This window comes from Danio aesculapii, chromosome 25, assembly GCF_903798145.1.
Source record: "Danio aesculapii chromosome 25, fDanAes4.1, whole genome shotgun sequence".
In the NCBI taxonomy this organism is placed as follows: Eukaryota; Metazoa; Chordata; class Actinopteri; order Cypriniformes; family Danionidae; genus Danio; species Danio aesculapii.
This window is the reverse complement of record NC_079459.1, coordinates 35,079,049-35,092,800: the sequence shown is the minus strand read 5'-3', so window position 1 is coordinate 35,092,800 and position 13,752 is coordinate 35,079,049. Positions and strand designations below refer to the sequence as shown.

The following is a 13,752-nucleotide window of genomic DNA, read 5'->3' as shown; positions in this document are numbered from 1 at the left end:
ATATATTCGAGTCGCGAGCAGCTAAAAGTGTATGTTTATTTAAACCCTTCAGCGAACACAAACTAACACTTGACCACACGTTAATATGGCGGCACAATGCAAAGCCATCCAAAACCGTGCGTTTGGCCATTAGGTGAACACTATGAAGTTTCACTGCCAAAACCATAGCTCTGTTCTAAACCTAGCAATCATATAGAGATGTTTAAAAAGTACATTCATACTCTAGCCAGCATCACATGTATCCTTCTTAATGCAATGCAAAATGCTTGTAAGTGGCGGACAAATTGAGATTAAAATGTATTATAAACATGCTTATAGAATTCACATAACATTTTAGCACATTTCAAATATAGCATCTCCCTGCCAACCAGATAATGAGCTATAATGTTTTAGAATACCATAACAACACACTGGCAACCACAAAACAAGCTAAATAGAAATCAAATGTTCATAATATAAGCAAAAACCTGGCTACATAACGAAATTATGAAAGTTACCACATTAACTCATTATAAGATACAAATTCAAAATACCATCTCAACAACCTAGCAACCCCATAATGAGCAACAAAAATTTAAAATACCATAGCAACACACAAGCCACCACATAATGAGCAACAAAATTTTCCAAATACCATAACAACACCCTGGCAACCATAAAACTAGCAACAAAAACATTTCTAATACCATAGCAACACCTTGGCATAACATTCATACATAACATTCAAAATACTGTAGTATAACAACTGTATACTGAGCAGTATACTGTATACTGAACAGAACATTCAAAATACCATATCAACACCCTGGCAACCACATATCTACAGTAGATACAAAACATTCCAAATACCATAACAACACCCTGGCAACCATAAAACTAGCAACAAAAACATTTCTAATACCATAGCAACACCTTGGCATAACATTCATACATAACATTCCAAATACTGTAGTATCACAATCACAACTGTATACTGAGCAGTATACTGTATACTGAACAGAACATTCAAAATACCATAGCAACACCCTGGCAACCGTATATCTACAGTAGATACAAAACATTCCAAATACCATAGCAACACCCTGGCAACCACATAACAAGATACATAACATTCCAAATACCATAGCAACACAATAACAATCACATAGACTGCTATAAAATGTTTAAAATACCATAGCAACACCCTGGAAACCACAAAATAAGCAACAAGACTTTCCAAATATCATAACAACATCTTGGTAGCCATATAATTAGCAACAAAACTTTTCTTATACCCATAGAAACACCTCGGCAACCACATAATGAGCAACAAACCATTCAAAATACCATAGTAACACCCTGAAAACCACACAATGAGCAACAAGTCATCACAAATACTATAGAAACACCCTGGCAACCATATCACAAGACATTCCAACACATAACATTCCAAGTACCATAGCAACACAATGGCAACTGCAAAAACTGCTTCCAAATACAGTAGCCACACCCTGGCAACCACATAACCAGATAAGGAACATTCTGTATACCATAGCAACACAATGGCAACCACATAAACTGCTATAAAAAGTTCAAAATATAGCCACTCCCTGGCAACTACATAGTGAGCAACAAAACATTTCAACTACTATAGCAACCCCCTGGCAACCACATAACCAGATACATAACATTCCAAATACCATAGCAACACAATGACATATACTGCTATAAAATGTTCAAATTACTATAGCCACACCCTGGCAACCACATAATGAGCAACAAAAATTCCAAATACTATAGCAACCCACTTGCAACCACATAACCAGATACATAATGTTCCAAATACCATAGCAACACATTGGCAACCATATAAATAAGCTGATGATTGATTATAAAGCGAGTTTGGCTTGCTGTCCTGGGAGAGAGCCCTGAGCTCATAAGATCCTCAAACCCGGGGCTTCCTCCCGTTTTCAGGGTGAGAGGGGAGTATGGGCTCATGTACATAACGACAGCTGGCCTGTTAAGGATTTGAACAGGCAATAGTGTTAACCAATGGGTCACCGTGCCACCCTATAGAGGGAAAGGTGGAGGAGTAGGGGTGGATGGGGGGATTCTTCAAGGCGAAGATGGCTGTAGTAAGAAACTGGTTATTTATAGTGAGTTAGGAATCATCTGATTGGTGAATCATATGGAGTTAACTTGTTACCAAAGGTTCGGCGGTGGAACCACGCCTCACTTTGTCTCCTTAACCAATCACCTACTTCCTAAACCTTATTTAAGGCAGACCAGCCTTCTAGCACTGTTCTTCTTGTTCTTTCGAACCCACCCTCCATGCCTATATTTCCTCGCTTCCCATTCACAATCCTCTCTTCACTCCTAGGTTGAATCGGGGGTCCAATCACTGTACAAACATTTCACATAGACGGTACCCCCACTCTGAGTCTCTGGGCATCCTCATAGGACGCCCGACCAACCTGCCTACCTGCTCACTGTTTATCCTCTTACTTCCCTTCCCCTTCATTCCACTGTTCTCCTACCATCCCCTTCATCCCTACAATGAAGTCCAGCTCAAAGTGTGGCGTGGTCCATGCTGGTGAAACATTAGTTAATGCGGGACCAGCCGTGTTCAATCATAATCACGTGCTCCTCTCCAAATTAGTTTATAAATAAACTTCACAAAATGTCATAGCAACACCCTGGCAACCACAAAATGAGCAACAAAAAGTTCTAAATTCCATGGCAACCAAAAACAAAATATTAAAAATACTTCAGCACCTGTAAAGCAGCACAACTTGGTGAGCACTAATTATCTTTTCAAATTGAAAATACCCTAGAAACGGCATAGTATCACCCTGGCAACCGTATAATTAGCACTAAAATATTCAGGACAACTTAGTAACTGCAAAGCAACACCATGGCAACCACATGATAGCATTCAAAACATTTAAAACACCTTAGCAACCACATAACAAACTACAAAACATTAAAAACACCTTAGCAACCACATAACAGACTACAAAACATTAAAAACACCTTAGCAACCACATAACAAACTACAAAACATTAAAACACCTTAGCAACCACATAACAGACTACAAAACATTAAAAACACCTTAGCAACCACATAACAGACTACAAAACATTAAAAACACCTTAGCAACCACATAACAAACTACAAAACATTAAAAACACCTTAGAAACCACATAACAGACTACAAAACATTAAAAACACCTTAGCAACCACATAAAAAACTACAAAACATTAAAAACACCTTAGCAACCACATAACAGACTACAAAACATTAAAAACACCTTAGCAACCACATAACAGACTACAAAACATTAAAAACACCTTAGCAACCACATAACAGACTACAAAACATTTAAAACACCTTAGCCACTGCACAACAGACTACAAAACATTAAAAACACCTTAGCAACCACATAACAGACTACAAAACATTAAAAACACCTTAGCAACCACATAACAGACTACAAAACATTAAAAACACCTTAGCAACCACATAACAGACTACAAAACATTTAAAACACCTTAGCAACCACATAACAGACTACAAAACATTTAAAACACCTTAGCAACCACATAACAGACTACAAAACATTAAAAACACCTTAGCAACCACATAACAAACTACAAAACATTAAAAACACCTTAGCAACCACATGACAAACTACAAAACATTAAAAACACCTTAGCAACCACATAACAGACTACAAAACATTAAAAACACCTTAGCAACCACATAACAGACTACAAAACATTAAAAACACCTTAGCAACCACATGACAAACTACAAAACATTAAAAACACCTTAGCAACCACATAACAGACTACAAAACATTAAAAACACCTTAGCAACCACATAACAGACTACAAAACATTAAAAACACCTTAGCAACCACATAACAGACTACAAAACATTTAAAACACCTTAGCAACCACATAACAGACTACAAAACATTAAAAACACCTTAGCAACCACATAACAGACTACAAAACATTAAAAACCACATAACAGACTACAAAACATTAAAAACACCTTAGCAACCACATAACAAACTACAAAACATTAAAAACACCTTAGCAACCACATAACAGACTACAAAACATTAAAAACACCTTAGCAACCACATAACAGACTACAAAACATTAAAAACACCTTAGCAACCACATAACAGACTACAAAACATTAAAACACCTTAGCAACCACATAACAAACTACAAAACATTAAAAACACCTTAGCAACCACATAACAGACTACAAAACATTAAAAACACCTTAGCAACCACATAACAGACTACAAAACATTAAAAACACCTTAGCAACCACATAACAAACTACAAAACATTAAAAACACCTTAGCAACCACATGACAGACTACAAAACATTAAAAACACCTTAGCGACCACATAACAGACTACAAAACATTAAAAACACCTTAGCCACTGCACAACAACCCAGTGGCAAAGGGCAATGTATTTATTCCCATGTTTTTTTTTGAATGGCGAGACTACAGGGTTGGCGAAACCACTCGTATGATATAGTCATCACATAGTTTCATCTACTAATGTTTTTTTTTTCTCATAGCTCCATAAATCAGATTGTGGGCTGCAGAACATGCTGCTCTTGAAACAAATGAAACGCTCCACCCTTTTTTTTCTTCTTATTTATTTGGCTTTCATTTAAAACCTCTTATTACGGCTGTCCTGCTCATCCAGTCATAAAGCACCGACTGACGTTGTTTCTGGTTAAACAAGTGATGTCTTTGGTTAAACAAGTTCAATATAGATCATATCCTTCAGAGCAGGTTATTGTGATGTAAAGCGCAAAGCAATGATGGGAAAGGAAAGTCACACAGTGAGATTTAATAACTTCCTTTAATCCACCAGGACATCAGTAAGAGTTTTCTTTTTCTCAGATTATTCATATGAGAAATATGCGTTTATGAGAACTTCGCCAAGTCTGACTCCATATAGATATCTGATACATGGAAATATAAGCAAATTACACACTGTATATCACATACAACTACATATTTGGATTTTACACATTTAAAATATGTCACACGCAACATATATTTCAAAATATTGACACTTACATATATATTTTTTCAACCACTGGAATTACAGATATGCACATATAATCCAGCAGGCACACAACATCATAAGCTGTTAATATTAGATTTAGGTCGTGACAAAAGGTGACAAAAATTGAATGTCTAGCCAGCGACTAAGGACAACATTATTTTGACGTCCAATAACAACATTAAAAGACGTTGATTTTAGGTTGTATTGAAAAGTGACCAAAATCCAACATCTTAAACCAACGTCATTCATTCATTTCCTTTCGGCTTAGTCCCTTTATTAATCTGGGGTCGCCACAGCGGAATAAACCGCCAACTTATCCAGCATATGTTTTACACAGCGGATGCCCTTCCAGCTGCAACCAATCTCTGGGAAACATCCATACACACATACACTACGGATCATTTAGCCTAGCCAATTCACCTGCATCGCATGTCTTTGGACTGTGGGGGAAACCGGAGCACCCGGAGGAAACCCACGCAAACGCAGGGAGAACATGCAAACTCTATACAGTAACGCCAACTGACCCAGCTGAGGCTTGAACCAGTGACCTTCTTGCTGTGAGGTGACAGCACTACCTACTGCGCCACTGCGTCGCCCAAACCAACGTCATATTAGCATCAAATACTGACATTTATTCATCAGGTATAGAAACCAAAATCCAATGTCTGAATGTCTGAATCCAACGTCAAGCTGTAACATCATTAGATATTGATATTTGGTTGATTTTAGGTTGGACATTGATGTCGGCCATTGGGTTCTAATGTCAACCCAATTATCATTTCCAAACAAAATGTAACGTCCCCACGACATTGGGGTATAACGTCAATATATATATATATATATATATATATATATATATATATATATATATATATATATATGTGTGTGTGTGTGTGTGTGTGTGTGAATGCATATATAAAATTATAGCTAATATTTTTAAACATATTCATTCATTTTCTTTTCAGCTTAATCCCTTTATTAATCTGGGGTCATATGTTTTACAATGCAGATGCCCTTCCAGCTGCAACCCATCACTGGGAAACATCCATACACACATGAGTGTGTACACTACAGACAATTTTAGCTTACCCAATTCACCTGAATTGCATGTCATTGGACTTATGGGGGAAACCGGAGCACCCGGAGGAAACCCACTTGAACATGCAAAATCCACACAGAAATGCCAACTGAGCCGGCCGAGGCTCGAACCAGTGACCATCTTGCTGTGAGGCGATTGTGCTACCCACTGCGCCACCATGATGCCCTTTTTAAACATATATAAAAACATTAAATTATAGCTTATATATTTAAACGTATATGTACATAATTTTAATGCTTTAATATATATGTATATATATATAAGCTATTTTTGCTATATTTTCAAATATATGTTTCATATATGACATTGTTACATATGTGAAATCCAAACTTGTGTCAGTTATGTAATATGCATATATTGCATTGCATCAGATTTCTATAAGGCAGTGTTTCCCAACCCTGTTCCTGAAGGCACACCAACAGTCCACATTTTCAACCTCACCCTAATCAAACACACCTGAATCAACTCATCATAACATCAGAAGAGACTCCAACACCTGAAGTTAATGGGTCAGAAAAGGGAGACATCCAAAATATGTACTGTTGGTGTGCCTCCAGGAACAGGGTTGGGAAACACTGCTATAAGGGCTACTACATGTCTGAAATCGAAAAAAAAAACATGGGTCTATGATGACTTCAGTATTACTGAAATAAAATACACATTTCAACCTGCTAGCTGCATGTTTAATGGCTTTTTAACTAGTCCTCATGTTTTCTGACCACACAGGTAATGCAAGAGGTTTTATCCTCCATCAAGTAACACCACACAGTATTTTCCCATCTGAAAATAGCCAAGCGACCCTACACTTAAATAGCCCCGAATGTAAGTTTAATTGTGGTCCATATAAAATATGACAAAATAAATCAGTTCTGTCTCACGAGGAAGATTTCAAACATGAGTAGGATTTCCTGGTAAATGAGCGAATAAATAATCCACAGGATGAGTAAATGCACTCTACTTTTAAACACAAGAAAATAAATGTTCCCTGTGCGCTTGGCTCCAGCTATCACCCAGTCCATTCTACTTAAAACAAATCCTGCTAAAACAAACTCTAAACTACCAACATGGATGAACTGGCACCAGAAAACTCTCAAACCTCAGACTGTACATCTCTACGCATTCACAAAAAGAGCAAAAGTGACTTTTATGGGCCTATTTATATGTCTAAAACTGCAATTTATTAAGACTATGTGTGTTTGGTAATAGCAAAGCATTTTTCATACTAATGGGACTGATATTTTTCACTAAAGAAGTCGTTTTTTTATTATCTGTGATGAAATAGTTATGCTGCTATGATGGTGGGTGGTTTTAGGATGTCAGGTTACAAGTGTTGTTTTGGAAATTCGCTGGAATATATTTTATTAGACGATACTGTGTCTGAATTTTGGAAAACGTTTCCTTCGGCTTAGTTCCTTTATTCATCAGGGGTCGCCACAGAGAAATAAACCACTAACTTATCCAGCATATGTTTTACACAGCGAATGCCCTTCCAGCTGCAATCCAGTACTGGGAAACACCCATACATTCACATACACACACACTCATACACTATGGCTAATTTAGATCATCCAATTCCCCTATAGCGCATGTGTTTGGACTGTGGGGAAACCGGAGCACCCGGAGGAAACCCAAAACAATACGGGGAGAACATGCAAACTCCACACAGAAATGCCAACTGGCCCAGTCAGGACTCGAACCAGAAACCTTTTTGCTGTGAGGCTACAGTGCTAACCACTGAGCCACCATGCCACCCTGAGTACAAATATATAATCTATATTATTTGTACATATAATATCTGCCTATTCTATATGTATATATTCAACATTCACTGTAAAACATATCTAAAATACTTTAGTTGGCTCAAATGAACTTTTCTAGTCATCTCAACTCAACATCAGTCACACTGACAAAATAAAAATAAGTAAAATTTTGAAAATTTAACTAAAAATATTTAGTTGAAATCGAATTAACTGATTAAAATGGGTTAAAGTAACATAAAAAACATCTGTTGTTATGATCTTTTGTCATTTCATCTTTTTATTGTCTTTTAAAATTAATATATAACAATTAAATAAGTTTATGCTTACAAATAAGAAAAAACTTTAAATTAAAAAGGAAAAGAAACATTAAAAAGATTTTAATCTTTTCCAAAAAATGAAATGACAAAACAGATATTAAGTTAATCAGGTTTCAACTATGTTTATAGTTAGTTATATACGGTTTAACTTAATATTTCTAGTCAGTTTAACTTGTAATCTAAGTTGAGATGACTAGAAAATTTCATTCGATTCAACTAAATCATTTAAGGCAGTAAGACTTTTACAGAGTACTGCAGATTTTTATTCTTATTTTAAACGAAAACTCATAACATTTTTCAAAAAAATCTGGAAAAACTTTAACAATAATAATAAAATATTCACAATATCAGAGGAAAAACCTGGCAACTACATAACAAGAATATAAAGGACAACCACATTATAAGCTACAAAATATTTAAAATATTATAGCAACACCTTGACAACCACATAATGAGCAACAAAACATGCCAAATACCATAGCAACACCATGACAACCACATAATGAGTAACAAGTCAATTAAAATACCATAGCAACACCTTGACAACCACATAATGAGCAACAAAACATGCCAAATACCATAGCAACACCTTGACAACCATAAAATGAGCGACAAAGCATTTAAAATACCAAAGCAACACCTTGACAACCCCATAATGAGCAGCAAAACATGCCAAATACCATAGAAACACATTGGCAACCACATAATGAGCAACAAAACATGCCAAATACCGTAGCAACACCTTGACAACCACATAATGAGCAACAAAACATGCCAAATACCATAGCAACACCATGACAACCATAAAATGAAATGGTTTATGGTTCAAGTTCTGACACACTAAAATGATATAATAAGCAAACATGCAAAAGAATTACATACAGGAAGAAACACAAGCACACTTTCGATGTTCAACAGTCTGATTGACACTGGGATAAAAGAGTTCTTAAGTCTGCTCCGCTTCCAGCGCAAGGTTCTGTATCTTTTACCAGAAGATGAAAGATCTTAAAATGGGAAGTTTCAGATCCTATTAGTCTCGTAGCAGTTCTGATAATATTAAGAACCAGACTAATATTAAGAACCAAGTGAGCAACAGTCTCTGAGCTAATTTCTGTATTGCCATTGTTAGATTCCTTCACGAATTAAGGTACAGATTATCATCTAAAATATACTATAACTTAAAAATTTGATTAAAATCAGTATCAGAACAGCTGAAGCACATGCTAGATCCCGGGTCGCCAGCAGAGCAGCGCCACCGGATGTTCTCCTCGAGTTGGCGTGGGTTTCCTCCGGGAGCTCCGGTTTCCCCCACAGTCCAAACACATGCGCTATAGGGGAATTGATGAACTAAATTGTCCGTAGTGTATAAGTGTGTGTGTGTGTGTGTGTGTGAATGGGTGTTTCCCAGTACTGGGTTGCAGCTGGAAGGGCATCTGCTGCGTAAAACATATGATGGATAAGTTGGCGATTCATTCCACTGTGGCGACCCCTGATAAATAAAGGGATTAAGCTGAAGGAAAATGAATGAATAAATCAAGGTATATTTACTTGAGAAGCAAACATAATTAAAACATATTTTTCCAGATAATAAGGTTTAATAACTCACAGTATATGCTTGATTAAGGAATATATAGATAGATATAAAGGGATCAAATGTAAAACTTCACACTGGTAATAAACCACTTTACAAAATATCAAAGTTTAACCAAATTTTCCACATAAAGCTTGTTTAAATTAGACAAGAGTGTATTTGAAAAGCATTGAGATGAAGTACTGTAGATTCACCCTTTGAGATGCATTTGTACCCTCTGACTTCCTAAAAAAACTCAAGCATTCGTATAAATATTAGCGAGAGAAAAAAAGCACAGACCACGCACTTCCTTTTTAAACCTCTCTTTAAAAGCCATTAATTCCACAAAATGTATCAAATTTGCAATGTGCCGAATAGAGATGGTTTAAAATGTAAAAGCAAACAATGGTGTCGCTCCAATGCTATACATAGACGTACCCACTTAAACGGCAACAAGAAGCCACATCTATTTTAAAGATTGAGTTCGGGGTCTCCAGCTGCTAAACTCAGACCTTGAAAAACCTTGGTCTGGAGGTCATTTAACCGAGAGACACAACAGGGTTTTTGGAAGAAATTATTAGGAATTATTATTTGACAGCGTTTAGACTGCCCGTCAAGTGTGTTTTACTTGAATAAGATGCAAAGATAAACTAAATGTTCAAGTTACTTTTAACAACATGGTCTTTATTGTGTATATTGTGGCATTTGTGTAAATTTCATAATGAATAGGAAAGACTTTAATTACTACTGTGTTAGTACCTGCCTTTTAATAAGATATTGGCTGTTTATTAGCATTTATAAAGCATGATTTTATTCTACATCCCTAAACCCAATACCTAACCACAACCGTACATAATGTATAGGAAAGACTTGAATTACTAATTCCCACTATTAACTACTGTCTTATTACCTGCCTATTGATAAGATATCTGCTGTTTATTAGCATTTATAAAGCATGATTTTATTCTACATCCCTAAACCCAATACCTAACTACAACTGTAATACCTATTAATCAGCAGTAAGTTCGTAGTTTATGGAGTAAAAGTCTTGTTACTAGCGAGAATTGTCCCTTAAAATAAAGTGTTTTATCTTCTTCAGATGCAGAGATGTCTGATCAACCGTTTGCAATGTGCATTTAATTCATATTTTTGACACAAAGAAAAGCAAAGCCAGGGTAAGTTGTCATAGATTTGATCCAGGTTGTTGACTAGATGCATGCATGCTTTTGCTGTTTCATGATGTTTCTGATCATTTTGTCCATTATTGTACATTATACTGAAAATCTCTAGTATTATCAATGGATAATGTGACGGCTTCTGTTGCACCGCTATAGCAATCAATGCACATTAAATCAGTTAAATCAGTTACAATAACTTTTTCTGAGCAATGTTGAAGTTGCTTGTTTGAAGTAACGAATTAAAATTAACAATACACTGAAAGTAATTATCCAAAGATGATTCCTTGGATTTACTCAATTTTTTTACGTTAAGTGGTTGTAAACAATTTATTTGGGCTGAATTTAAACAAACAAATTAAGTTGAACATGGCTCAATTAATTTGTTTGTTTAAATTCAACACAAATAAATTGTTAGCAACAGTTTTGCATGCAACACTTTTTTCAGTGTACTTTCACTCAAGTGTTTCCAATCTTTTATGAATTTCTTTCTTCTGTTAAAGAAAAAACAACATGTTCTGAAGAACGTTGTAAAAAAGCAGCTATTGACATCCATACCAGAAGAAAGAAAGTCAAACAGGTTTGGAACAAGTGGAGGATGAGCTCTTTCAACTTAGTGTCTACATAGAAATGATTGATACTGATATAACTTTCCATACTCTTTCAGTAGTATTATTGGATTTGGAATCCAAAGCATGTAACACTGGTGTTTAGAGCAGGTGAAATGAGAAACCGTCTGTCTATAAAAGCAGAGTAACTCATAAGAGAACGCAGATACACTTTATATATGACTCTTACTGAACTTCTCTGCCACTCAGTGGCCAAATGAAATTCTTCTCCATTCAGCTTCAACCGTGAACACTTACATTCACCCTCTCCTACATCGTAACACTTTGCAATCTTCACTTTGTTACATTAGGAATGTATTTTTACATATTCTGAACTAAAAATGACTTGAGTAATGGGTATTAAATTTTTATTTAATTCAAACCGGATGTAACCACATGACATATTTCCAGGTCACCTGACTAAACAACTATTCTTTACAGTAGATCAATGCACAAAACTTGCTGGCTTGTTGTAACCTAACAATAGGTCAAATATGCACAAACCCTACAGTCGAGTATAAAAATTTGACCCAACGTTGTGTTAACACGACTGAGCATTTCTTATATATACATCTTTTTAATGAGACAATTATAATCAAGCAAAATACAAACTGAACTGATTGTTCCATTAGGTGTCCCTACAGAAAGTGTTTCATTAATACCATCATGGCATCATTCATTAAGCTTGGCTGAATCAAATATTAACCACCATATTTACTCAGTGCGTCAGGAGTTCATTCAGAAAAACCCTCCAGATGCAGAAATCTCCCTGGATCAATGCTAAACGTTAATGTTTGATTAATACATCCGATCTTTCAAGCGTTTGGACAACTCGCTCTTTATTATAACTAGCATTTTTAAAAGTGATGAAAACTCTAATGAACTACAGTTTGACAGCTATGATGAAGGTCTGGTAATGATGTAGTGACCAATATATATCAAGAAAATCAAAACTATTTTATTTCTAGATTCGAGCTTTAGACTTTCCATCAAATAAATAAATAAATTGGCATTTCTGTCACAATTATTAAGCAATCCTAAAAGATCATAATATCAATGTTTTTGAAGTTTGTTTCAAACATAAACTTGTAAAATGCACAAATTGCTAAAGATTTATGATAATTTACAACACAAATCCCACAGTGTCCACGATTCCAATAATGCAAATCAAATAAATCCCTCAAAAAATTAGTTTCCATTGAGTTATGATAGAAATCCCATCCGTTGGAGACTATCTGATAGATGTACGATGTTTTAAACACTATGAAGGAATTCCCATGCATGCTAAACACTTGTTGGATGGTTTGTCCATCACCTGTCCGACTATCAATTTCAAAACAGGCTTTTAAATGCGACTTTTGTACAGAAAATCCATTCATAAGCTCGCGTCTACACGTTTCATTTAAAGCCCACAGATCCATCGTGAGAATTAAACGTGTAGTCAACTTTGTCCAAACTTTAAACAGATTTTAAAACAGATTGAAACACTTACAGGTAACTCCCGCTGGTGAGGATGAGGAAGATCTGCGGATAATAGACAGACAGCAGCACACTGCGCGACGAGAAGAGGATCATGGTGACATATGGAGCGATCCGACGCTTTTTCTGACGGACTGAGAGAAAGAAACGCGTTTAGTTCCAGTTGCGCGTCCGTGGTGCGCGGGAACGGAGCTTTTTTCTAGGCTGCGCGTAAAAACTCCCGGACGCGCTGTGTCATCGCGCGCTTCGTTCCGTCGGACCGGGCTGATGTTTTTTTGGGGGGGATTTGAGGATGGAAACAGAAGTGGCTCTCTCCTCTCCGGAGACTCCGGGCTGCCATTGGGCAGAGGACGGCACCATCACACCACCATCCGCCCACTTTTGGATAAAGGGGCCACTAGGGGCCACACTGACACCGCGTCCATGCCCGCAGGAGAGGTAACCGAGAATCCCTAATGCGATGACAGGGTTATTTAAGAGTTTAATGTAGTTGTAGCCGTCCTGCATTAATATAATTGAAAGAAAGTACTTGCTTTGTTAACTCTTGTTTATGTGGACAGCATTTTAATCAAGCCGTTGAGGGTAACTCATTTTCGGCGCGAAAATCCGTTGAGACTCGTCCCGCGCAAAAATAAATGTATTGTAGCGCGCCCCT

General features: G+C 36.4%; 1 protein-coding gene across 1 annotated transcript in view; it reads right to left on the bottom strand.

Annotated features, from left to right (window-relative positions):
- The window catches only part of wnt7bb (wingless-type MMTV integration site family, member 7Bb), a 54,573-nt gene extending 41,136 nt beyond the window's left edge, over window positions 1-13,437 (bottom strand). Inside the window, 4 exon segments of the mRNA XM_056451962.1 lie at window positions 13,111-13,217; window positions 13,219-13,296; window positions 13,298-13,378; window positions 13,381-13,437. Coding sequence (XP_056307937.1) covers window positions 13,111-13,217; window positions 13,219-13,296; window positions 13,298-13,378; window positions 13,381-13,437 — 323 coding nt within the window.
- Window positions 13,438-13,752: the final 315 nt, after the last annotated feature.